Source organism: Aspergillus brunneoviolaceus, assembly GCF_003184695.1.
Source record: "Aspergillus brunneoviolaceus CBS 621.78 unplaced genomic scaffold BO95scaffold_31, whole genome shotgun sequence".
NCBI lineage: Eukaryota > Fungi > Ascomycota > Eurotiomycetes > Eurotiales > Aspergillaceae > Aspergillus > Aspergillus brunneoviolaceus.
In genome coordinates this window covers 304,950-329,550 of record NW_020290761.1, presented here as the reverse complement: position 1 = coordinate 329,550, position 24,601 = coordinate 304,950, and the positions used below count along the sequence as shown (strand labels likewise).

The 24,601-nt window shown below is 54.0% G+C and overlaps 11 protein-coding genes across 11 annotated transcripts; 7 read left to right on the top strand and 4 right to left on the bottom strand.

Annotated features, from left to right (window-relative positions):
* Window positions 1–408: 408 nt before the first annotated feature.
* On the top strand, window positions 409–2,598 carry BO95DRAFT_442484 (M20 family metallo-hydrolase). Its single transcript, XM_025586435.1, has 3 exons — window positions 409–976; window positions 1,121–1,435; window positions 1,490–2,598. Exons 1-3 carry the CDS (start codon window positions 726–728, stop codon window positions 2,430–2,432), a joined length of 1,509 nt encoding a protein of 502 aa, XP_025442616.1. The 5' UTR covers window positions 409–725; the 3' UTR covers window positions 2,433–2,598.
* Window positions 2,599–2,717: 119 nt separating this feature from the next.
* BO95DRAFT_362236 (40S ribosomal protein eS10) lies at window positions 2,718–3,627 on the bottom strand (the record flags this gene model as incomplete). The annotated part of the gene is made up of 4 exons (XM_025582573.1): window positions 2,718–2,975; window positions 3,039–3,199; window positions 3,394–3,430; window positions 3,517–3,627. Coding segments are annotated over 4 exons (567 nt in total), but the record flags the coding sequence as incomplete, so codon positions are not given.
* Window positions 3,628–3,794: 167 nt separating this feature from the next.
* Window positions 3,795–5,111, top strand: BO95DRAFT_442483 (telomere maintenance SDE2 family protein). Its single transcript, XM_025586434.1, has one exon. The coding sequence runs from the start codon at window positions 3,979–3,981 to the stop codon at window positions 4,936–4,938; it is 960 nt and encodes a 319-aa protein (XP_025442614.1). The 5' UTR covers window positions 3,795–3,978; the 3' UTR covers window positions 4,939–5,111.
* A 137-nt stretch (window positions 5,112–5,248) lies between these two features.
* On the top strand, window positions 5,249–7,643 carry BO95DRAFT_514193 (uncharacterized protein). The gene is made up of 2 exons (XM_025591662.1): window positions 5,249–5,750; window positions 5,830–7,643. Exons 1-2 carry the CDS (start codon window positions 5,312–5,314, stop codon window positions 7,416–7,418), a joined length of 2,028 nt encoding a protein of 675 aa, XP_025442613.1. The 5' UTR covers window positions 5,249–5,311; the 3' UTR covers window positions 7,419–7,643.
* Window positions 7,644–7,811: 168 nt separating this feature from the next.
* On the bottom strand, window positions 7,812–11,775 carry BO95DRAFT_388572 (leucine--tRNA ligase CDC60). The gene is made up of 4 exons (XM_025583559.1): window positions 11,555–11,775; window positions 8,969–11,472; window positions 8,710–8,908; window positions 7,812–8,643 (listed from the first exon to the last, which is right to left on the bottom strand). The coding sequence occupies exons 1-4, from the start codon at window positions 11,627–11,629 to the stop codon at window positions 8,047–8,049; spliced, it is 3,375 nt and encodes a 1,124-aa protein (XP_025442612.1). The 5' UTR covers window positions 11,630–11,775; the 3' UTR covers window positions 7,812–8,046.
* Window positions 11,776–12,404: 629 nt separating this feature from the next.
* On the top strand, window positions 12,405–13,270 carry BO95DRAFT_362395 (mitochondrial 54S ribosomal protein mL61; the record flags this gene model as incomplete). The annotated part of the gene is made up of 2 exons (XM_025582578.1): window positions 12,405–12,443; window positions 12,668–13,270. The coding sequence occupies 2 exons, from the start codon at window positions 12,405–12,407 to the stop codon at window positions 13,268–13,270; spliced, it is 642 nt and encodes a 213-aa protein (XP_025442611.1).
* Window positions 13,271–13,361: 91 nt separating this feature from the next.
* BO95DRAFT_123636 (uncharacterized protein) lies at window positions 13,362–13,881 on the top strand. Its single transcript, XM_025580465.1, has one exon. It carries the CDS (start codon window positions 13,452–13,454, stop codon window positions 13,749–13,751), a length of 300 nt encoding a protein of 99 aa, XP_025442610.1. The 5' UTR covers window positions 13,362–13,451; the 3' UTR covers window positions 13,752–13,881.
* On the bottom strand, window positions 13,881–15,369 carry BO95DRAFT_123629 (rhomboid family protein). Its single transcript, XM_025580464.1, has one exon. The coding sequence runs from the start codon at window positions 15,181–15,183 to the stop codon at window positions 14,011–14,013; it is 1,173 nt and encodes a 390-aa protein (XP_025442609.1). The 5' UTR covers window positions 15,184–15,369; the 3' UTR covers window positions 13,881–14,010.
* A 2,282-nt stretch (window positions 15,370–17,651) lies between these two features.
* On the top strand, window positions 17,652–19,900 carry BO95DRAFT_362196 (WD40 repeat domain-containing protein; the record flags this gene model as incomplete). Its single annotated transcript, XM_025582570.1, has 5 exons — window positions 17,652–17,701; window positions 17,801–17,817; window positions 17,891–18,039; window positions 18,169–19,821; window positions 19,874–19,900. 5 exons carry the CDS (start codon window positions 17,652–17,654, stop codon window positions 19,898–19,900), a joined length of 1,896 nt encoding a protein of 631 aa, XP_025442608.1.
* Window positions 19,901–20,559: 659 nt separating this feature from the next.
* BO95DRAFT_343792 (uncharacterized protein) lies at window positions 20,560–21,494 on the bottom strand (the record flags this gene model as incomplete). The annotated part of the gene is made up of 2 exons (XM_025581978.1): window positions 20,560–20,866; window positions 20,935–21,494. Coding segments are annotated over 2 exons (867 nt in total), but the record flags the coding sequence as incomplete, so codon positions are not given.
* Window positions 21,495–22,294: 800 nt separating this feature from the next.
* Window positions 22,295–24,546, top strand: trpE (anthranilate synthase TRP2). The gene is made up of 4 exons (XM_025586433.1): window positions 22,295–22,602; window positions 22,723–22,871; window positions 22,929–23,002; window positions 23,096–24,546. The coding sequence occupies exons 1-4, from the start codon at window positions 22,591–22,593 to the stop codon at window positions 24,412–24,414; spliced, it is 1,554 nt and encodes a 517-aa protein (XP_025442606.1). The 5' UTR covers window positions 22,295–22,590; the 3' UTR covers window positions 24,415–24,546.
* The last annotated feature ends 55 nt before the right edge of the window (window positions 24,547–24,601 follow it).

The window sequence follows — 24,601 nt, the reverse complement described above, 5'->3', positions numbered from 1 at the left end:
TCAGTGGGCGTAACGCCATCTCTATGCGGAGCAGCCGCACTGCGGGTACGATGTCTCGCTACGCACAGCGGAGCAGTCTTTCTTTCTGTCTATAGAATTGGTTGAGACAACTCATTTTCCTTCACAGCTACTAGATCTTACTTATAAACATTGATTTTACTCCACGTCATCGACTCCACGTCATCGATTGTCAGGCGTATGCGACTCAAGCCACAGAGACTTGCCATGTACTACATTTTATGATGGTGTCGTATATCCTACGCGTCTTTTGGTTCCTCTACGATCACCCTAGCCTATATAAACTGGGTCGATCAAGTCTGAAAACAGTACGGGGCATGAATGAGTGCATTGAGTATGTTCCAGTCTTTTAATGTCCATTCGGCAGCACTTGCCTTAGTTGGTTTAAGTCCTTGGAGAGCACTGGGTCCTTTGCGCGAAACTCACTCACTTACACTAACTAGCCACCCAAAAGGGTCGTCCTATACGATAGGCGTGCCGGAAGAACCCCCAATCGCTCTCCACTAATGTTACATAGTCTACATGTGGTCTTTGCCGAGAAGCATCAGCAGACATATGATTCGGCGGGAAGACCGAGACTGCCACCCCCGCAGCATGGCAGCTCGCTATCTTATCGGGATCCTCTCTTATCTAGACAGTCACTGGACATACAGGGGACCCAAGTGCTAAGTACATAAACCCTGAATTTGTCGCCTGAGACGCGCGGCATGATCTGCTTCCAGATCTACACACCAAGTCCTGCTAGGATAGCGAGATTTGCGCTCAGACGGCCTACGCTGTTTCCATTGAGGATCATCCGGACAAACCAACGTCGACACTTTTCCGTCTCGTGGACGCAAGCCATGTTGTCTACGGAGCTGACCGAGGCCCAAGTCTCAGCTCTTAGAGCCAACAAAGATCGCCTTGCCAAGGACCTTCACCACAGCTGTCAATGGGGCTCAGGCATTCGATGGGGAGAGTAAGTCCCGGACCATCCCTCTGCGAAGTACACAACTCGTCGTAGCGGTCACGCTCCGTATGGGATGAAAACAGCCTTGTTCGATCCCATCAAACAAGAGCCGTCGGTCAAGTTTGGAATCCCTAAGCTAATCAAATGGAATAGTGGCCCCACGGATACAGGAATGCAGCGCCTGGCATTGTCGCAAGAGGACAAGCAAGTGAGGGATTGGTTCATTGAAACGACAAAAGCCCTCAAATGTCAAGTCACCATCGACGAGATGGGTAATATTTTTGCAGTTCGTCCTGGGCGCAGGACAGATGTGCCCCCTGTCTTTATCGGCAGCCATCTGGATACGCAACCGACGGGCGGCCGTTACGATGGGATTTTGGGTGTCCTCTCCGGCATCGAAGCGTTAAAGTCCATGGACGACATGGGTCTCGAGACAGAGGGTGGTGTAGGCGTGGTCAACTGGACGAAGTATGGCAATCGACCTTCCTTCACTTGAAAGGCTTGCGCTGATGAGTACATTAGTGAAGAAGGCGCGCGGTTCCCTATCAGCATGATCTCCTCTGGAGTATGGGCTGAATGCATCTCCCTGTCGCAAGCCCACGACCTAAAGGAAGTCCCAACGGTTGCATCTCTACCCACGGCGTCGTCAGCCCCAGAGACCATGAAATCGGCACTTGAGAAGATCGATTATCTTGGAAGTGTCCCATGTTCATACAAGAAGACTCCAATGGCTGCTCACTTCGAGCTTCATATTGAACAAGGACCCCATCTCGAGACTGCAGGCCAGCACGTAGGTGTCGTCACAGCCGTCCAAGCATACCGCTGGTTCCGCCTCACCATTGTCGGCAGAGATACCCATACGGGTACTACCGCTTTTGAGCATCGTGCAGATGCTTTGTATGCTTTCGCCCAGATGATGGTGCGTGCACGCGAGGTTGCTTCCTCTCATGGGTGCCTGGCCAGCGTTGGCATCGTGGAGGCCAAGCCCGGCAGCGTGAACACCGTCCCTGGCGTCGTCAGCTTTACTTTGGATATCCGCGGCCCAGAGGATGAGTTGGTCAATGTTGTGGAAAGGCAATTGAGGAAGGACTTCGATGCTATCGCAGCGGAAGAAGGTAAGCCCATTGGGAAGCCTTGTCGCGTGGAATGGACTCTGGACTTCGATTCACCGGTGGTGAAGTTCCACCCGGACTGCATCGACTGCGTTCAGCAATCTGCAGAGGCAGTCGTTGCGGATTCTAATTCAACAGACCCCAAGTCTCTGACGAGAACGATCATGAGTGGTGCCGGCCACGACAGTGTCTTTACCTCGAAGAGGGTCCCGACTAGCATGATCTTCGTGCCATGCAAAGACGGGTTGAGCCATCATCCGGAAGAATTCTGCTCTGCAGATGATTGTGCAACCGGCGCATCAGTCATCTTACAAGCCGTTATCCGCTACGACCGTAAGAGATTCCCCAGCTAGTTCAAGAGACACAGCATAGCGTTGAGCCCAAAAAAACGGCTATGACCCATCGCCTTGACAATCTTAACAATTATTTTACGAAAGAAGCAAAGCAAAGATGAAGTCATGAATCATGCCATTAATCCTAACTATTTCATGGTATCGAGACAGAAAAGCCAGGCATAATCCCAATTTTTGTTTCGGTTTGAGGAAGTGCATAGTGTAGCAATTTCTGACTGGACGTCTACTCAAGCCACACTAGCAGCATCCCGTGTAACCCTTGGAAGACCTGCAGGCGACATTCCTCTAGGAAGAGGGAGCACCACGGCCACGGCCGAAGCCACCACGGAAGCTGGGGGCAAACTCGCCGGGGGCACCACCCTCCTTGTTCTCACCCTGCTCGCGGCGGCGGTAGCCACCCTCACGGGGAGCACGGGGACGGCGCTCGCGCTCCTCACCACCCATCATACCACGGGGGGGAGCGTGGGAACGCTGCTGCTTGATGTGGGTAGCGGGGACAACCTCAGCGGGGAGGTGGAGCCACTCGCGGAGGTAGTCAAGACCCTGGAGACGGAGGAAGCATTAGACCCTGGTCCATCATGTCTTTGAGATAACGCGATAACATACCTCGGGGGTGAGGGTGTAGTAGTAGTACTGCCACGAGAAGCGGGTCTTGACGTAACCGCGGGAGTCAAGGGACTGGAGGGCCTTGATCACGTAGAGGTTCTTGGTGTCAATGTCGCCATGCTTGGGAAGGTTGAAGTCCTTCTTGGCCACGAGCACACCCTCTGCAGATAATATTCGTTAGTAAACCCATCCTCATTCTGTCGATTCTTTAATCAACCCTCCACACAGCCACATCAAGACGGCAACGACATAAGGTAGAATTGTGAATCGAGAAACACCAAGTCTATCCAAATATCCATCCCATCCCAAGGACTAGGGAGGACGCGACGAAGGGCGAAGAGAATGAATCACATACCGCGGAAGAGGTACTCGTGGATCTTCTTGCGGTCTTCCTTGGGGATAAGCCTGCGAAGTGTTAGTCAGGGTTCATATCATCATTGGCATAGCGCATCTTCAACAAAAAAGGGGCTATACTCACATTGTTGCGAGTTCCTGGCGCTCTTCGGGGAATCGCTCTAACAACGCGCGAAGAGGGTGGTTTAAGAGTAGTTGATGTTGAGTGGAGCGGGCTGCCCGGCGAGTGGAAAAAGTGCGGTGATTCCCAATCTGGAAGCGCTTATAGGGTTGTCGCCCTAATCGATTTCCGCTAGCTTGATAAGGTTGGGTCACGTGTAACTGTTGCATCACGTGTATTTAGGCCTTAGGCCCCTGCCGTGGACAGGCAATTAGTCATTGATCCGCTCTTATCGGGGGAAACTCTCCGCATTGCGTTATTACTTCTAGACCTCCGCCCAGCAAGCGTCTCTCGCTTCGTCAGATCGAACCTTGACTCCACCTTGAACAACTGTCGCAAGGGTTGAGTTTCTACTCATCTCTCTTCTCATCGCGGAACCCATATCAGCCTTCTTCCATATCACGCGCAGCTCAACACACGAACAACATGGCGCCGCAAAACATCAACGTGCTCCTTTCATCCTTCCCGGGACTTTCACTTCCCTGCACGGTCACTTTCTCGCTGCCCTCATCCTCGAGTCTCGCCGATCTCACAGATAAAATCTCATCCTACCTCCCGCCTTCGATCCCACTCCACTCCTTGATCCTGACGACCACCAACAACAAACAACTCCTCCCCTCCGCCGAACCGCTCCTGCCTTATCTCGGCAGCAGCACGAATGGCGACGCCGCCACCACCGCACCATCCCTCCTTCTCCCCCTCCGGCTCAGCGTGCCCCTCTGCGGAGGCAAGGGTGGTTTCGGATCCCAGCTGCGCGCCGCCGGCGGGCGCATGTCGAGCAAGCGCAAGCGCAACCAAGGCGACGACAATGGCTCCAGCCGCAACCTCGACGGCCGGCGGCTCCGCACCGTCAACGAGGCCAAGGCGCTGGCCGAGTACCTGGCGCTGAAGCCGGAGATGGACAAAAAGGAAAAGGAGGAGCGCCGCCGCCGGTGGCAGGCCGTCGTGGAGGCGGCGGAGAAGCGGCAGGAGGAGCTGAAAAACGGCGGCGGGAAGCAGAAGATCGACGGCCAGTGGATGGAGGATAAGGAGGAGATGAACGAGAAGGCGCGCGAGGCGGTCTTGATGGCCATGAAGGACGGCATGTGGACGGACAATCTGCGCGATACGATCCTCGGGGGCTCGAGCACCAGCGCCAGCGCCAGCGCCAGCGCCAGTGAGGGCAGTGATCGGGATACTTCGTCTACTGGGGAGGGGAGTGAGGTTGAGGATGATGATGATGCGAAGGAGGAGGGGATGGTCGATGCGCCTGGTCCGTCAAATGCGACTCGCAGCAGTGCGCCTCGGCGTTATATCGGGTTCGATGAGGATGATGAGTTCATGAGTGACTCTGAGGAAGAAGATGAGGTAGAAGATGTCAAGGGAAAGGGGAAAGCGAAGGCTTGAAAAGGTATATCGCTTGATGGTCAATGGTTTTGCGTGGCGCATGGTCTGGGCTGGGCATTCACTGTTACTTTACTCTGGGTTTCTATTATGATTTTTATGCATGATTGCTTTCTTGTAACTACTCAATAGCCAAGCAAACGTTGTTTATACCAATTGAATATTATGGACATGAGGTCTACAAGAATCTTGGAGGAGAGATTGCCACTACCAGTAGCAAGTCATCACAAGCCAATGACTCTGGGTTCGCCACAGCAACTTTTTTACGGCCCGCCAAGTGGACCATCGATGCTATCAACTATCAGTCAACAACTATCAATCAAAGTTTCTTGCTGCAACGCTTTTCGCCGCATTTCCTGCTTGTATAAATTTCAAAATGCCGCCATATCTCGGGCGGATTGTCCCAAGAACGACTAGGATATTCCGACTTCCGTCGCAACTCCAGTCCCGCGCCAAACCACTCCCATTGTACCTATTGACGCGGCCGGAAGTCCTTGCCCGCCGCAAGCCCACGAGTCAATATCTCAGCAAAGAGCTACGCAATTACTCCACGACCGATTCCCCACCCGATATCTCCTCATCGATTTATCCGGATTCGCTGCCTGTCTGTTGCCCAGGATGCGGGGCGTATACACAGACCGTTGAGCCCGCCGAGCCTGGGTACTACAGCAAAACCAGAAAGCACGTACGGAAGCTTGGGCAGGAGGCGCAACAGCTTGTCGCAGCCCCGGACGCTGAAGGGGAGAAGGCGGCAGAAAGAATCCAGCAGTATATCGCGAAAGAAGCTGCAGATTGGGGCGAGTCGTCGGCCAGACGTGAGTGATATTCCAGTTGCACCCCCCTCTCCTCCTGTGCATTGTGTCTGTGCTGACACACGGATGATCCCCTATTTAGCCAAGAGATATCTTGAGAAAGATGCTGCTGCTGCTGGCGAATATCTCGCAAAGACACAAGCGCCTATACAGATTTGTGACCGATGCCACGACCTCCTTCACCACAACAGGGCCGTCCCGGCCATTTCACCCTCGATCGACTCCATCCGGGCATACCTGGACGAGTCGCCGCACAAGCATAACCATGTTTACCATCTGGTGGACGCAGCCGACTTCCCCATGTCTCTCATTCCAAATATCTACAAAGCACTGAACATCATGGAACCACGCTCGCGGAACCGTCGCTCGGCCACCCACCAGTATTCGGGCTCCAAGAGGCTCCCAACCCTTCACATTGTCATCACGAGGTCCGATCTCTTAGCCCCTACGTGGGATCTGGTCAACTCGAAGATGGAGTACATCCGCAAGATGCTCCGTATCCAACTCAATCTGTCGTCTGAAGAGTTCCGTCTGGGCCAGGTGCACATGATCAGTGCGCAGCGAGGCTGGTGGACCAAGCAGGTCAAGGAGGAGATCCAGAACCACGTGGGTGGCGTCTGGGTAGTTGGCAAGGCCAATGTCGGCAAAAGTAGTTTCATCGAGGCGTGTTTTCCCAAAGACTCGAGAAACCTAGAGAAGATCGCGGACCTCGTTGAACAACGGGATATCGAGTCGAAGCGGCAGGGCCAGCAGCAGCTGGAGGAGCACCCAAGCTTTCTCGACTCGGACAGCCTCCTGCCCCCGGCACCCCGTGAGGACATGTTCCCCGTGCTCCCCGTGGTCTCTACCCTCGCCGGCACGACCGTCTCCCCGATCCGCATCCCCTTCGGCCGCGGCCGGGGCGAGATGATCGACCTCCCCGGCCTCGAACGCGGCGACCTCACCAACTACGTGCGGCCCGAACACCAACGCAACCTCATGATGACGAAACGCGTCAAGCCCGAGCGCCTGACCGTAAAGCCGGGCCAATCGCTCCTCCTCTGCGGCGGCCTCATCCGCATCACCGCCGTGCGACCCGACGACATCATCCTGGCGGCCTGCTTCGTGCCCTTCGAGACCCACGTCACCCGCACCGACAAGGCCATCGAGATGCAACGCGGCGACCGCCCCTACCCCGGCGACCCCATCCTCCGCAACGACACCGTGGGCACCTTCGCCTCGGCCGGCCGCATCGACCTCCAGTGGGACGTCACCCACTCCCACCTCCCCACCTCCATCGCCAAGGCCGTCGCGGACCACGGCAAACCCATCCCCGAGCTCCCCTACCGGGTCATGGCCGCCGACGTCCTGATCGAGGGCTGCGGCTGGGTCGAGCTCACCGTGCAGACCCGCGCCAGGTCGCACGCCCTCACCGTCGATGAGTACGACGAGGACATGGACGACGACTACCTGCTCGGCGCGTCCAAGGATGTGGCGGCCTTCTCCCGCACGCCCCAGGTCGAGGTCTTCACGCCCCACGGTCGTCATATCGGATCCCGGGCCCCCCTGGAGTGCTACAAGTACATCGCCGAGAAAGAGGCGGCGGTGAAACGGCAGGCGCGAGGTCGCGGCCGCCAGAGCATCAGCCATCAGAAACGGGTGAAGGCCAGCCGTCGTGCTTCCTCCTCTTAGGTTCCCTGTTTCTTTTTTCTTTCTTTCCCGTTGGGTCCTCCGAGGGTAGGTGTAGGCATGTAAATGTATACTAGCTTGTTCTACCTTGTCATGTTCCGCATAGCGATTGGTGTTGTTCATTTCGTCATTGTTGTTTACAAAGAAGTGGTGGTGCGAATATCGGAAATCTCTTCTCGATGGCTTTCCACTTGTTCAATTTCCAGTTTAGCATAAATCAGAGCATCTAGATATACTTATTCCATGTTTGCAAATGTTCGGTTTAGGTTTGTTCCTTTTATTGTTTTAGTGTTGTGGTAGTCACCAGATTGTGCCGCCTTAGTCTGCTCCGAACTGTGGTTCAAAAATATGTATCTCGACATACCGAGGACTCTCTACCGGACTACTCACACATCTAGGCAAGACAAGCTAAATAGTAAATCAGGGAAGATTTAGACGTAACATCATCAACTTTAGAATTCTTCTTCTTTTCCATATGCAATGTTTGCTTCTGTTCCAAAGATGTCAATCATTTCCCCCAAGCGGTCTGTCTAACTGGTCTAAAGGCAGGATGGGACGAACTCCCTTCCCTTCCCGTCCCTTCTCCATTCAACCCACACTAGCCCTAATCTTACGGGTACTTCAAGCACATTTACTCAATGTTAGCGAAGTGGAACGAGGGCTGACCGGGGACAGCGTTCTCAGCGAAGAGGCCCTCCCGCTTCTCCCCAGTGCCCAGCACCTCCCCGGTCTTGCCGCCCTCGTCGACGGCGATGATCTCGAGGGCCTTGGCGCCGGTGACGCGGGTGATGGCGCCCCGCAGCTCCTGGAGGACGGCGAACTCGTCGAAGGGCAGCTTGCGCTCGAAGACGGTGTCGGGGGCCTCCCGGTTGACGACGAGGCGGCGCTTGAGGGCCTGGACGAAGGGCATGGCCTTCTTCATCTCGCCGAGCTTGCCGACCTGGGCGTTGAGCGCCTTGTCGTTGATGGCCAGGCCGTCGAATGCCTCGCGCACCAGGTCGATGTACTTCTCCTGCCACTGCGGGTACTTCTTGGCCGCGTAGATGGAGAGCTTCTTGGGCTTGCGCGGGTCGAACGTCACCTGCTTGCCCTTGGAGAGCTTCTTGACGAAGGCCGCCTCGGCCGAGGTGATGTTCGACGAGGTCGCGCGCGTGTAGGCCAGCGCGGCGGAGAGCTCCGGCGAGACCTCGGGGACGCTGGGGAATTGCGCCTTGTGGATGGTTTCGGGCTTGGTGGTGATGTTAGATTTTAAATGGGAAGGATAGGGGGATATGGGTTGTGTTGGCAGACGAACCTTCTTCAGGATCTCCAGCCAGACGTATTCGGCCCAGTGAGGAGCAATGATGGCGATCATCAGAGCCTGGAGCTCGATGTACCGCGCCACCATGTCGCGGTGCAGACCGACTCCGGAGGTCGAGGTGGCCTCACGGTAGTAGTCACGGGCACTGACGAAGTCGTACAGACCGGACTTCAAGGCGAGCTTGAAGTTGGTGCTGGTTGGTGTTACTTAGCTACTGGAGGGTAATCATTCAGGCAGTTTAGGGGGTGCTTACTCCTGGTAGTGCTTCTTGGTCTCACGGACCAGGCTGTTCAGCTCGTTGTCGAAGAGCTTGTCCCAGAAGGAATCGGCAGGGCCGGTGCGCAGACTCTCATCCTTAATGGTCTCCTCCATCCAGTCCTTCAGGGTGTGAAGACGGAGAATGTTGCTGTTGGCAACGGTCTCCTCGAAGTTGGCATCCTCGATACCATCACCGGCATCGGCGAAGGCGATGCGAGTAGCATCGGCACCGAACTTCTCGACGGCATCCTTCAAGGTCAAGAAGTTACCCGTACTCTTACTCATCTTCTCACCGTTCAGGAGCAAGTGACCGTTGGCACGGACACCCTTGGGCCAGTACTCGGGAGGGAAGAGTGCAACGTGGATGTACAGGAAGAAGGTCAAGTGGTTGGGAATGAGATCCTTTCCGGAGACACGGACATCCAAGGGGTACCAGTACTCGAACTCTCTGCGCAGCTGCAGCAAGGCCTCCTTGTTAATACCGCTCTTGGAGATGAGCTCGTCGCTGAGCTCACGGCGGCAGAAGACGTAATCCCAGACCTCGTCGATCATCTGCTCCGCCTTGATGTTGAGCGAGCCGAGAGTCTTACCGTAGCGGTCACCGTGCAGAAGGTGAGCGATGGTGTAGTAGGCCATGTAGACCGTAGAGTCACTCAAACTCTCAACCAGGAACTGTTGGTCCCAGGGCAGCTTCGAACCCAGACCGTACGTTCTGGCGCAAGCCCAGCGGTTGAGCCAGGAGAGGTTCTTCTCGAAACCGTTCTTGGTCTCGTTGGAGTAGGTGTTCAAGGTGTTGACCACGTGGTCCAGGGTGTCCTGCTGCCACTTGGCGTCGTTCTCACCGTAGTTCAGGAACCATTGGCCGAGATAGGCAACAACACAGTCATCTCCACTGCGGCTGACAACCTTGCCCATGGGGTCGGCGAAGGGGAAAGCATCTCCGCTGTCGTAGAGAGCCTTGCGGATCTTGTCCTTCACAGCGCTGACGGGCTGACCCTTGAACTCACCAACAAGCATGGTACCCTTGTAGAAGGCCTCACCGTAGGCGAGCTCCTTAGCCTGTGCCAGCTGGTTGACATCTTTAGGAGAGTTGATCTTAAGCTGCTTAACCAGAGCAGGAGCAGTGAGGTTTCCGTAGGTTGGGGTCTCAATAAGAGGGAAGATTTCGAGCTCAGCCCACTCCTTCTTGATGCCGTAGTACTCGGGCTTCTTAGCAAGATCGAGCAGAGTGGCGTAGTCATCAGGACTGTCAGAGGGGACGGAGGTGACGACACCGGTACCCTTGGTAGCCGAGACACCTTCCATGGGGAGGATGCGGACACCTTCGGTGTGGAAAGAGAGGGGAGCGTTGACGAGGGTTCCGACGAAAGCCGATCCGGGGGCCTCGACGACAAGAGGCAGCTGGTCCTGAGACTTGGGGAAGTTCTCGCTGGTGAAGAAAGTTCCCTGGAAGGCCATGTTCCAGGCAGCTCGCTTGGTGGCAACAAAGTACTCCTTCTCCTTCACCTTGTAAAGACCATAGGTGATCTTAGGGCCGAGGAAGCAGCAGGTCTGGCCATACATGGTCTCAGGGCGGAGAGTAGCAGGGACAAAGTAGACGCTCGCATCCTCTTCAATCTTACCCTTGACCAACTCAGCAATTTGAGGGGCCCATTCCTTGACCTTCAGCTTCATGGCGGTGTATTCCTGGGGTCCGATACCCTCACCCTCGGTTCGGTCGTGGTCCATGCAAGGCTGTCCATCCTTGGGGGAGTAGATGGTGTAACGGCTACCGTACTGGATCTTTCCGAGCTCGTGGAGGCGGTTCATCTGCCAGCGGACAAAGGCGTCATAGTAGGGGTTGGCGTCAGTGGTGACGAACTGTCTGCGCCAGTCAATTCCGGCACCAATGCTGTCGAGATCGCGGATAGCGAGAGGAGGGAAGTGCTGAAGCCAGTAAGCGGCATCGGCGAACTTGTGGATCTCCTCAAGAGGGATACCGATAGCCAACATGATCTGGAACTGGTACTTCATCTTGACAGTCTTCGCGGCGGCCTTGCTCTTCTTGCCGGAGAACTTCTCGGCCTGCTCGGCCTTGACCTCCTGAGTCGGGGCGGCGACAGCAGCCTGCTCCTGCTCACTCTCCTCCTTGTAGTTCTCAAAGCTCTGGCCGAACTTCTGGACCTCATCACGGAGCTTGTCGGCGCAAGCCTTGATGGGCATACCGGTGCAGTGGAAACCCAGAGGGAAGAGAGCACGCTTGCCCTCCATACGGGCCACACCAGTCATGAACTCAACCTTACTGGCAGTGAAACTATGACCAGCGTGCAGAGTACCGTTCATGTAGGGATAAGCCATGGTTCCGAAGAACTTGGGGTGCTTCTCGCGGAGCTCCGCCGCGGAGATGCTGCCGTAAGGCACCTCAGCGTCGGAGGGGGCATCGACCTCGAAGACCTTGTTCTCCTTCCATTGCTGTTGGTATTTCTTCTCGATAGCAATAAGGGTGTCTCTCTTCTCGGTCTGTGAGTGAGATCGAGGTTAGCACGGATTGCATGACAAAGAGGGGCTTCTGGCGGTAGGAAGAGGGGCAAGTGAGTCGCACGTTTTCCAGCTTCAGAGTGTTTTTAGTGCTGTTGCCCTGATCGAGCGCAGCTGCGGAAGCAGCAGCGGCTGCCATTGCTCCAGATAGAAGGTCTTCTTCTCGTAGAAATGAAGATAAAGAAGCCCTGGGGCAAGGATGGAAAGCGGAGTCTTATAGATCGTCTCGAGTCGCCGCGGGGTTCGAAAAGAATTCCTCCGTATGTGGGAAAAGGCGGTCCGTGAGTCACCGCCTGCCTCTTTCTACTCCGAACTCGCTGCAAACCAATTGACGGTATAATATGGAACTGAAATTCGATAGGAAGGTGGCTTTGTCTGGCTTTAAATAGAATGAGTATGAGCTAGAGGTCCTATCTGGGATCTGTTGCTTATGGGTGCAGTCTGTGACTCACAGGGATAATATATTGGTGAAGGAGTGTATTGTTTGTACACCCCAGATTAACTACTGGCTGAGCCGGGGAGGAATGGACGGATCTATGCTTAGTGTTGAGGATGGTAGTAGATTACATAAAACCTCATTCAGGTACAAATACAGGCCAACCCTGACTCACCTAGTTTCGACCCACTATCTATATGATCAATTCTATCTAACACGCGATATTGTATTGCGTGCTAGGTCGAACACATGCATTGGTAGCCTTGGAGCCCGGCCGTATCGCATTGCATCACGTGATTAGATATCGGCTGCTTTTCTTTCCGCCCAAAAATCAACGCGGAAGCTTCCAACCAGCAGCGAAAGCACCTTGAACCACCGCGGACAAATTGCAACCAGTCGCTGCCGGATCTGCGCTGGAATCCATTTCTGTATCACTACAGCATAGTATACAGAGAGCTTGCGAGCCACTCCCGTCACAATGGTCAACGTTTTCAAGCGGATGCGGAAGCTGAAAACTGTAAGTTAGCCATCATCCATCCCCCTTGTCGATACCACCCCGGAAGACTGACTTGGACTTCGTTGCACCCCTACAGAAGGTAAGACCTTCTTGATACAGATCTCGACATACCCCGTGGGCCCTGTCATCTCCTCGAGCCTCCATACGGCGATCACCAACCGTGACCTCCAAGAGACCCAACACCGACGGAGAGCAACCCACCATCAACTCCACGAAACCTCGAGACTGACATCTGCAAATCTACCCAGCTTCTCAACGTCCGCGTTGGCACCGGAGCCGCCGTCTTCCCCGCGGCGCCCTCGGCGACCCAAGAATTCCCCGCGATCACCCGCCTGCACCTGACCTACGCCCGCAAGATCTACGGCGGCCACCAAGGCGCCCGGCATTTCTGGCGCAACTGCCTCCCGCGGCTCAAGTATCACAACCCGGGCATCCCGATGACCGTCCGCCAGACGGAGGACCAGGACGGGCCCGCCGCCCTGAGCGTCTACTTCGCCCAGAAGACCAGCACGACCGCCGCCTCGCTCGCCGCCGAGGACCTCAAGGATGCCCACGCCCCGGCGCCCGCCGACAACGAGCAGGTCGCCGTCCTCGACGTCCGAAACCTCCCCTACACCGAGATCTGGAACAAAGTCAAGAACCTGACCAACGCCACGGAGATCCCCGCGACGACCCAGGAGGCGGCCGAACTGCGCAAGCTGGACGAGATGGCCGCCAAGTCCAAGACGGATCGCACTCGTATCGCGGCCAAGCGGCAGGTGAAGAAGGACCAGGAGCGCATGCTGAAGGAGGCTAGAGAACAGGTCGAGAGGTTGAAGCAGCTCTAAAAAAACAGAAGTTGTTGTTGACTGTTTTTTTTGCCTCTCTTTCTTTTGTTTTCTCTTTCCTTTTGCGCTTTTCTCTCCACCGTCCCTTTCGTCTTTTCTGTGTGTGTGGGTGGTGTCATAACTTTCCAGCTGCTTTCAAGATGCGGTTACAGTTTTGGTTTGTGGGGTTCACAACTTGGTCATGGTCACTTGTAGCATACTAGCATTTTCCCTGTTTCATATTTCCTATACTCTTGTTCGATTATGTGGTTCGTGTCGAGAATATTACATCCCTGCTAAGGGAGTTTGTACTTCTACGGTTCTTGTGGTGTTATTTGGCTTTCTATATGACTTCCTGCATTTTCCATTTGTAGCGAAAGTCTGGAAGTCCTGTTGGCATATTGAATTAGAAACAATTTGCCGCGGTCGTGAGTCATGTAAAATGGATAATAGCCTCCAACCCGAACATGTATCTACTCTCATTCATATGATGCATTCGTAACATGCCCAGTTGGATCCATAATGTGAAAATATACAGTCAGTAAGAAAGCAGGTGGACTTCCCTGGAAAGTACAAATTGCTACCCGTCTTGAAGGACTCACCACCATGGGTGGAGAAAAAGAGCAGCCAAGCCCGGGCAAGGATGGGACTCAGGAAGCCGAACTGGCAGCCCTCCTTGGCCTTCACAACACAAGAATGATTCTTTAAGGATATCTCCAAACGAACACAAAAAAAGGAGCAGTGCTGAGCATATTTTCACATTAAGCGTGGTCCGGAGTGTAGCTAGTTTCACCTAACATCGCCTGTCCTGCTGCTACTGTTGGGGTCGGAGTCTGACTATGGGCGGCGCCTGGCTGATTCAACGTCAATGGGGGCGCTCTCGCTGCTGCAGCAGCCTGGAGTCTTTGATCCAAGGCCTTGAGAGCCAGCGCGCGTCGTCGCTCGGCCTCCTCCCGCTTGGCCGTGGCTCGTCCCCCGCGCTGGTTGGTAAGAAGGCTGGGAAGACCGGCTTCGCCGCGGGCCAGGACCTGCTGATTGCCGGATGCGATGTCCTCCTCGGAAAAGGGGGTGCAGACTCTCACCGCAACCAAGAGCGCATAGACCTGGTCGGAGAAGAAAGCGATGGGCGGCTGGATGATGTCGGGAAATAGGCATGCGAATGCGAAGGTCTCGCTCGCGTCACCCCTGCTGCCCAGTCCGTCGGTCGAGGTGCCGGTCAGGTCGGGCTGGCGCTTGAAGAATCGCAGGTAGGTCCAGCTCGTCACGAGACCAAGCCAGGAAAGGAGCGCGGCGGCCCGGGTGCCGACGACTACACCGCTGATCGTGTTCAGGATGAGGAAGAGGGCGGGGAAGTGCTTCACCCGCATCTTCACCAAGCCCTGGAAGATGGTGACGGTGTGTTCGGGGACGAGCTGCTTAAAGGCGACGAGGAAGGACGCCTGAATCGAGATGCCGCCGCAGATCTGCGTGACACTGGACGCCGGGAAGTCAGCAGGGAAAGCGCACGATGTGGTGCATTCGCGAGGGGTGAAAGGGGCGTACCCGCTGCTGGCGCTGCCGCTCATCGCAGTACCTAAGAGATAGATAGGGACGATGACCACATTAGGGATCACTGCGATCGTGAGGATGAACTTGGCAAACTCTCGTGAACCCCACGCCCGCTCCAGGTACTTCCCGCCGTAAAAGAGGGTGGCGGCGTTCAGAAGAACAGTGAAGATGTTCCGCTCCACAAACGTAGCAGTCACGAGCGTCCACGGGTAATAGAGGAGATATGACGGAACAAGCGTAAAGTAGGGTACGATGGGGGTGACGGTCGGTGTGCCCCCCGTGGTGTCAATTTGGCGCCATCGGGCAATGTTGTACAGCAAGGAGAGGGTAAGGAGACTGACGAGGCAGATTCGGGTGGCCGGAGGGATGTTCACTCGGAGAGCCATGATGAAAGAGGGTCTGAGAATAAGAGCTCTTGCGGTTGCTAGACCGCAGGCTGATTGACGGAGCCCAGCTGGGAGATGTGAGGTTGTGAGGAGGGACAGCGAAAGTGGTTGAAGGAAAGATAGAAATTCAGGCCGAATCAACTCAGCTACTATTATTAAGGTGTACGGAGAGAACAAACACCTCCCGAAGAACAGTCGGGAGTCCCGAGACGAGTCCTTTTAGGGATAAGCTGCAAGGATACCTACTACTGTAGTAGGATCGCATAACTATATCTGATTGGTCACCTTGCAGGGCCTTACCAGAACGGGGTCTCATCCTTAAATGGAAGAGCCTGGCATCACCGGTGCTTGGACCTTTTGGACCACGGAGTATGTACGTACCTAATACCTAGCCTTATCACAGATTGTGGAGTAAATACTAGAAGTAGGGGGGGGGGGGGAGGGAAAGGTTTCCAGCGTGGCCCGAGTTATTCTTTAAGATTTCTTCCGTATAATAGCGAAGATTGAATACATCATGGTGACAATGGAGTCTGTCTTTGTTCGGGCCATCCGACTTAGCATGACCCTGATGACAATCGGGCATGTGCTCCGATTTCTCCCCTGCAGTATTCCTACTGTAGCAGTCTTCTGATATGGTTCGTTGACAAAAGGTGGGGAGCATAATTCATATCCATGCAAAAGCTAGACTCTAGACAGGAGGTAACACAGAGCGACATTTACATTTATTTGCACCGGCGGGGAGCGGGAGGGATTTAGCCCACAATGCATGCATGCACCAAAGATGATGTACAACGAGCGGATCGACCGGCCAGCCCAGCAAAAGGATGGACCGCACCAAGATCCAGATCGACTATTGACTACAACCCCTGTGGATGAGTACGATCTGACATATATTGACTATCGCTGAGAGTCTCTAGGTATTGAAGCATTGAAGTAGACATTGTCTACGAGCTGAAGACAGATCGATGGCAATCAAATCCCCCGTGACGAATTAGAGGGGTAATTCTTCCAGCCCAGCAGCCAGCCTAGCCCTTAACCATGTGTTCAGGAAATGATGCTCCATGGAAATGCGGTCGACCTGATCAGAATAAGGTGACCAACCAGAAAATAAAAAGAGAGTTGGCCCCGTTTGCACTAGTCCCAACCCGGCCCAGCGGCCAGGTCGATCCGCTGGCCGTCAATTTGATGGTAATTTTGATGGTACGGGTTTAGTCAACTGCACGCTAACCATGGCCTAGACGCCACAACGAGTCAAGCGCCCCCCCCCATCATCCCCCGAAATTGTCCCAAGTCAACACCGTCCGTCCTTCTGTCTGGCAGTCTGTCTGTGTCGAAATTGTTCATTGTCACAGATTCAATCATTTTCTGGCTGTTACTGCTGAAGTTGAGAAACCTAGAATTGAGAAGCACTGAACGAACAGACCGACAGACCGTTAGACTGTTAGGCTGTCTGCCTGTCTGACAGAAGACATAATTGGAAAAACACATCTGAAAAAGAGTGTTTGGAGGGTCGTCCATCCGAGTGTCCGGTCTGAACCTTTCTCTCTCTCTCTCTCTCTCTCTCTCCCTCTCTCTTTACCCACATACCGTACCTGGTCTTGCTGCTGCTGCTCCTGCTGCTAGACTACTGCCCCGAAACTAAGGGTAGTTCCTCATCCGTCCGTCTGGCCTCCCTCTAACTTAACCTCTCCATCAGTCAACTCAACTCAAATCTCCCTTTAGAGATCGCCCGCTGCCAACCCATCTCATTCCCCCCAATTATTTTCGTATCTCTTCTCTATTCCTACAGTTCTCCACGGACCCTCTCTCCTTTGGTTCTCTCTTTCTCTCTCTTTTGCCCCCCCTCATCATCCCCCCTCCTCGCCCCCCCATCCGCCCCTCTCTTCTTTCTTCCCAAACATTTGGTGTTGCTTCTCCGGTCTCTGCAGTTCGCTAGCGGGTCTACCATCGTCAAGCCACACGTTGGTGTCGATTTCCTCCCGTCCCGATATTATTCGTTCTTCACATTTCCCTTTCAACCTCCATTTCGTACTGCTGTCAGAGAACCTTGAAACTTCTCTTTCGTCCTAACAATCTCGTCAGTGGGAGCTTGTAGAATGTTCCCTAGTCATTTGCACACTTTGTGACCATCTTACTGCCTTTCTCATTTGACATTTGTGGCCTACGTCCGGGCCCTGCATCTTTAACCTCCCCCTTCGCATACTGGTCGTCTCCCTTGTCACGGCCTTGGCTGCGTCTTTACCCGTCTCGTTCTCCCCTCTTCTCCAGCAGAGCTCCCAGCTTCGAGAATTCTTAGCACGAAAGAATTTGCTCCACAGTGCTTAATCAGTCGACTCCCGGGAACTCTCACATCTTCTGAAGCTTCATTTTCCCATCTCGCGCCGTTGCTCATCTGTCTCGTCGGAGAAGCTTTTCACTTCTGGCATGCTAGCGGACCCTACATCTTACTAGCTGTCATACATGTAACAATGGCACACCCTGATCTCACATCACATCATGTCAATTACCTAATATGGAGGTATGTATCAATTTCCATTTGAGCCAACCTCGTTCCTGTTTCGTCTCAGCGCAGTCACTGGCTGTGGCCCTGGTGCATCTTCCGCTGACTCCCTGATAGGTACCTCCAAGAATCAGGTAAATTCATGTTTTCTCTGGTGGTTGACAAAACGTTCAAGCATTTGTTAGTTCCGCTGACGCTCGTTTATAGGACATGGCGAAGCTGCAATCACATTGCAGCGCGCGTGGAATCATGACCCGCAGAGTTTGCCATTTGCCCCATACATCAAAACCCATGCTCTTGTCTCGTTAGTACAAAAAGGCCTACAGTATTACGAACTGGAGCATTCTATTGATCGGGTATGAACACAATTCTTTCCATCTTATCCTCAAGTATCTATCTTCACCATCCAACCCTTGGGAGCCATTTTGCGTGGATTTGAAAAACGAAGATTGCGAAGATGGCGCATAGTCTAATTTGCAACATAGGATGGAAATGCGACATCTTTTTCACCATCGACTTATTTTTTCGGACCAGCTCCTTTGGAGCCGGAGACGTCAAAGGTGCAAAATGGCCCGGAGGAGGCAGCAGTTGGCACAGACCAGGCGCCTGTCTCGCCCGCAAGCAAAGTTGCGCGCGAGAGCAGCGGCGGCGGCGGCGGCGGCGGCGACGGCGTGACCAATGGTCATTTGACGGCCGAGGTTGCCGCCCCCCAGCCCGTCCCAAATGCTAAGAAAGCTCGCAAAAGCGACCGCCCAGAAACTAACGGTGATGAGATGCCGATGGAAGTAGATTCCAATGGAGTCACACACTCAGAGGTCAAAGCCGCAGTGGCAGCCGAGGAATCGCCATCAACAGCCGAGATGGCGGTGGATGGGGATGGCGACGTGAGCATGGGCATCCGACCGGAATCGCAGGACCACCAGGAACCACCCGCACCACCACCGCCAACCTTTACCCTGACAACCGGCCACAGCGTTGGCGTACAGATCACCCCCGCCAAGGCGGCCGACCTGGCACCCGACACCGCCCTCCTGGAGGTGGCTGGTGACGATCACGTGACGCGGTCACTGTGGCGTCCCAATGACCCCACCGTTGTCGTCGCCGCTGGTGATACATTCTGTAGTCTATGGAGATTATCGTCAACCGCGCCTCCGGTGCAAGAAAAACTTGTCGAGAACAATGGCGACCGTACATGTGTTTCAGCAGTCTCCTGGGAGCCCAACGGACACAAGTTAGCTGTGGCGACATACAATGACATGAGAGGCTCGATCACGATGTATGACGTCTTTGGACACGCCGTGGACTTGCTCCCAGAGGTACCGCGGATGATTACCGGCTTGCATTGGGCGGGAAATGGTTCGAAATTGATTGTGGTTGCTTCCGATAGTCGACTTTCCGAGCTTGCTCTGTGGGACGATTCCCTACGTCCGGATGAATTCCCCTCCCCGCAGATCATTGACGGGACTGTACTCGATCTCTGCTGGCTGGGATGCAGCCAAGTCTATGCTTGCGGCCCTGGCACTGTCTATCAGTGTGATGTGGATTCAAGCGTTCACATCTCAAAGACCTTCAACTCGAGCAATGCAGAGAGGCTTTGGGCTTTCATCCGGTGTGCTAATGTTGGCTCCTCACCCGTGGCCGTTGCCGCATCCTCTGCCAATGCTGCCCTCTGGGTACCGACTCACGATATACACCTCGACAATGCTCACGAAGGCGAGATTACTGCAATTGAAATCAAACCAAATGGAGAACAGTCTGCGGTAACCCAAACTGTCTTCATGGCATCCTCTTCAACGGATGATACGGTGAAAGTCTGGCGAATAGATCTGGAATCAAAGCGTTTCGAATGTATTCATCAACTCTCCCTCGGTCCCTCATCTCCCGCTCTGGCTGCTAGCTTTTCACCAGATGGCTACGCGCTTGCGGCTGCCAGCAAGGACAGTCTGCTTATCTGGAACGCACAAAGAGGCGGGACCGCGATGGCTGCATGGAAAGCCCCAGGAGGTGAAGAGCGGAAAGCAGAAAATGAATCAGGGGGCCCCGTCAACAGACCTAATGGAACTACAGAACCGGTTCTAGATCGTTCTCTGGCGTGGGATACTGATGGCAAGAAACTTGCGTTTGGATTTGGTAACCAGGTATGGCAATTTCGACCCTGGCGAGTTCAACATGCTAATTAGGATAAAATAGTTGGCCATTGTCAATCTGCAGCGCTGAGTTGTTCAAATCGATGACATTGCCACCTTCATTCAGATTCTTGCGACACCATTTTGAGATTATGATCGATGACTATTCGATGCACATACTGTATGTCACTTCATTCAGCGGCGATGAAGGCAAACCGGGAATACAAGCCAGCTGCAACATCATGGCTTTGTGCCTCAAACAGATCTCATCTTTGCGCTCCTGGTTCTCGGCAGGCCCCGATGTACCACCTTATCGAAGCGCAATCCCGGAGAGCATCCACCACGTCTACAGAATACACCTTTACGGCTATACTACCATAATTATAGTTCTTGCTTCGATAAATACTTGGGTTAGATCACTCTTAAACGGCGCAGGTTGGACTCAGGCAGCAAAAGCGGCGGTTGGCGACTTCACGGGTTGATCACGGTGGCTCTTGTGACTTCATTTCGCTCTCTTCTTTTTTCGCACTGTACCAATTGTTTTTGGTCGACTGATTGGGCGCAAGTGCGCGCCGCCTCATCTCAGATCTAGTGGGGTAACGCCTCCTCAGAAACCTCTGGCATCACGGCTCTGGGTAGCATCATCGGTGCTTGGTATCACCAATTACATGTCCATTTCCTCTAAAGCAGCGATTCCTAGCCTCATCAATCCAGACTTGTTTGGGAATGATCCCTCTGTCTTTGCATCTGCTCCCTTCTTTGTTCCCTTCGCAGGTCGCGATCCTTCTGTCGAATGTGAAAACCCTCCTCGACGTCCTTCCAACCCCGCATCCATGCCATGATGCCTTCAAAGAGTGCTTCTCCGTCGTCATTGAACTGTTCTTCCTTGGCACACTTCGTCCATCGCCGTTGACTCTTTCGCCGATACTTCATCGTGGGTCCCCCCGCCACAGCTAAGAGATGCTGCTTGTGCCAGTCGTCCACCCAAATTTCCAAGCCATTGATCGTTCCTTGCATGGCCTCCCGTTCCGCCGAGTCTTCGAGAATATCTTTCCGACTAGTATCGACATATCAGTATGCTAATTACAGCAAGGCAACAGACAAGAATCATGAGGCGTCACTTACAGTTCGTGTATCTCGTCGTCTAGCTCTGCCAGTTTCTGTGTCAACACCTGACGCTCCTGGGTGAGCAAACTGTGAATTTCAAGCGACTCTCTGCGGCGCTGGCTGAACTCCGTCTTCATCGCTGTAACTTCGTTGAGAATATCTCGCAGCTGAGAGTGCGATATCTCCTGGACATCACCGAGATGATTCGCTGTGGTCGACACTGGTGTGATGGAACTCATATGTGGATTTCGAGGAGAGTCTACTGGGCTAGGCGGTCGAGAATGCGCACGGGGCCGACAACGGGCGACTTCTTGTGAGAATGCCGGACGCGGATCAAGCAGGGCCTCCATCTCTTGGAGGCAGTGGTGGATTGTGGTGGAGTCTGATATAGAAATCGAATTGCTTTCGGACAGAATTTGAGCCACTCGGATGAGACGTGCAGGCAATAAGGCTGCATCATTTATCTCGCTTTCGAGGATATGCGAAGATCCATCGTGGTCTGTGAGAGTCTTATCCCATGCTTGCTCGGCTACCGATGATGGCGGCGAGGGCTGTGAGTAAGATGTCTGATGCTCCATGGAGGGCTATTCCGGGGGTTCAAAGACGTTGTTGTCTTCTCGTTTTCTATAATTGGATCCTATCGTAGTGCCACTTATTCCCTTATCTCGATAGTCTCTTAGAAATTTCAGGCCTATGAGCATAGAATTTGAGGGTCGGTGCAAGGGGGCGGATTACAAGTAGCGTGCTGCAAGCCCGTGCGCACAGGAGAAAAAGGGTGAAATGTACCCTTCTTTAGACTGACGTGCAGTGATACCCAAGAACAGGTTTGGGCGAAGGTATTAAAAACAACAGCTCACGTCCGGCTTCAGATGATGATGATGACTGCTGTAACAATGCTTCCAGCAAGAACAACAGCTAATCAGGTTCGCGGAGGATTCCCACAGCAACCGGGGAATAACTTGGGTTGGGCGACAGGATGGCAAAGGAGCTTGATAGGTAGAAAAGAAAGAGTATATTATAATATCCTGAATTGAAACTAGGGAACGATCCCGAAGGTCCAAACTTCAGTAGACAGACACCCAAGCAAGGGAATTGCAGGAGGAACAATGGGATTGTTGACAGTCGGGCTGTCAATGTCAATAACAGTAGTTAGCTAGTTAGTTAACTAGCTGGATGATAATGATGAATAAGAATCGGGATGAATGCCACCGTCTATCAGGCCGGTAACGCTAGTCCCGGTTGGGAGAATTGCATGCCAGTCAATTGAGGCATCCACTGGGCACTGATACACTCTGGATGGCCACTTCGGGAACATATCAATCTTCAATCATTGAACTTAGTACTCTGTACTGAATCACTTTACGGAGCTTTTGCTTTTCTCGTTCCTCGGCATCGCCTTAGCGGTGGCTTATTCTTCTTCTTCCTCTCTCACTGTCATCCCATCCCACTCTCCCATTCTTTCCACTGTGAGAAGCCTCTTTTTATACTAATATCCATTGCCTCTGCTCGCCCGCCCGCCCCGCCTGCCAGCAAATCCTCCCCCTCCATCCTGGGCTCAGCTCCGGTTCACTTCCGGACTCGGGCTCTTTTTGATTGTCCCTCCCTGCCAATCTTCTCCCGCCTCTCCCCCATCCGTTACTTTTTCCCGCACATCACCAACTCCATACACAAAAGATGGCGCCGTCTGTAAGTGCTTTCTAGTTCTTGCATTGTCTCTAAACATGTAACATGCATCGCGCTCGACGAGAATTACAAACATCACTGGTACGAAAGTGGTTGCATGCTAATCCCTTCTGACTCACCCAGATCACGATTGTGCCGTCTCTCGAGACTGCAGGCGAGGTCATCGATTCCGTTCGAGACTCCAAGTTTGCTCCCAACCTTTTGCCGTTGGTTACTTCTATCTCAGCCGACCTCTTGACTCCTACCCTGGCATATCTGAAGATTGCAGAGAAGTGAGTCGTTTGCCGCCCGCGACCTTCGCCGCTAAGTAGGCGCGCTGACCGGTTTAGATCGAAGTTGTCGTTCCTCTACGAAAGTGCTGCCACCACTGAAACCATCGGAAGATACAGTTTTGTTGGAGCTGGTATGCGGTACCCTTCCTAGCCCACTTTCCCCGGTTTTCGAGATCCAAAGCTCGTGACTGATTCGCCCGTCTCCTTTTTTTGTGCGTGCGCAGATCCCCGCAAAGTTATCAAGACTGGCGCTGGCCATGGGCCTGAGTGTGATCCGCTGCCGATTCTGGAGGAGGAGTTGTCCGGATATCGCGTCGCGACAGTACCCGGCTTGACTCTCCCCCCTCTGACCGGAGGTGCTATCGGCTACGTTGGTTACGACTGTGTGCGGTATTTCGAACCTAAGACGGCCCGCCCAATGAAGGATGTGCTGGGTATTCCCGAGTCGCTGTTCATGCTCTTCGACACTATCGTCGCTTTCGATCACTTCTTCCAGGTTGTCAAGGTCATCACATACGTTCCCATTCCCAGCAGCAAGGCGGAGCTCGAGGCGGAGTACCGCAAGGGTCAGGAGGCCCTTCAGCGCATTATCGCGACTCTCCTACGCCCCGACCACCCACTTCCACCTCAGGGTCCTATCCTACAGAACCAGGAGTACACGTCGAACATCGGACGCGAAGGCTACGAGCGTCATGTTACTCGCCTGAAGGAGCACATCTCCAAGGGTGACATCTTCCAGACCGTGCCCTCGCAGCGGTTGTCCCGCCCCACCTCCCTCCACCCCTTCAACCTCTTCCGACACCTGCGCACCGTCAACCCGTCACCATACCTTTTCTACATCGACTGCGAAGACTTCCAGCTGGTTGGTGCCAGTCCGGAGCTGCTGGTCAAGGAGGAGAAGGGCCGCATCATCACACACCCGATCGCGGGTACAGTAAAGCGCGGCCGGACGCCGGAAGAAGACGAGGCCTTGGCCACCGAGTTGCGCAGCAGTCTGAAGGACCGCGCGGAGCACGTTATGTTAGTGGATCTGGCACGCAACGACGTGAACCGAGTATGCGACCCGACGACGACACAGGTGGATCGGTTGATGGTGGTGGAGAGATTCTCGCACGTGCAGCATCTCGTGTCGCAGGTCTCGGGTATCTTGCGGCCGGAAAAGACGCGCTTCGACGCATTCCGATCGATTTTCCCTGCGGGAACGGTGTCGGGCGCACCCAAGGTGCGGGCGATGCAGCTGATCGCGGAGCTGGAGGGCGAGAAGCGCGGTGTGTATGCGGGTGCGGTGGGTTACTTCGGCTATAACATCGCCAGTGCGAATGGAACGGCAGAAGTGCCGGGTGCGATGGACACTTGCATTGCGCTGCGGACCATGATGGTCAAGGACGGGGTGGCTTACCTGCAGGCGGGAGGAGGCATTGTGTTCGACTCAGACCCGTACGATGAGTATGTGGAGACGCTGAACAAGCTGGGAGCGAACATTGCCTGCATCAAGGGCGCTGAGGCCAAGTACCTCAGTCTGGAGGAAGAGCAAAAATCCTAAAATAGCACTTCTTTGTCCTCCCTTGTTCAGATTTCTAGTTTCGACTTCTTCTCTTTCATCTCTTCAGGCTTTAGATGACATGACTTTTCAAAGTGAGCAATGGACATGGAATATAGACCATTCTTCGATGACTGGTAGCTAGATTTTCTCAATAATCGAATTCAAACTTTGGAAAGAAATCCGGGGC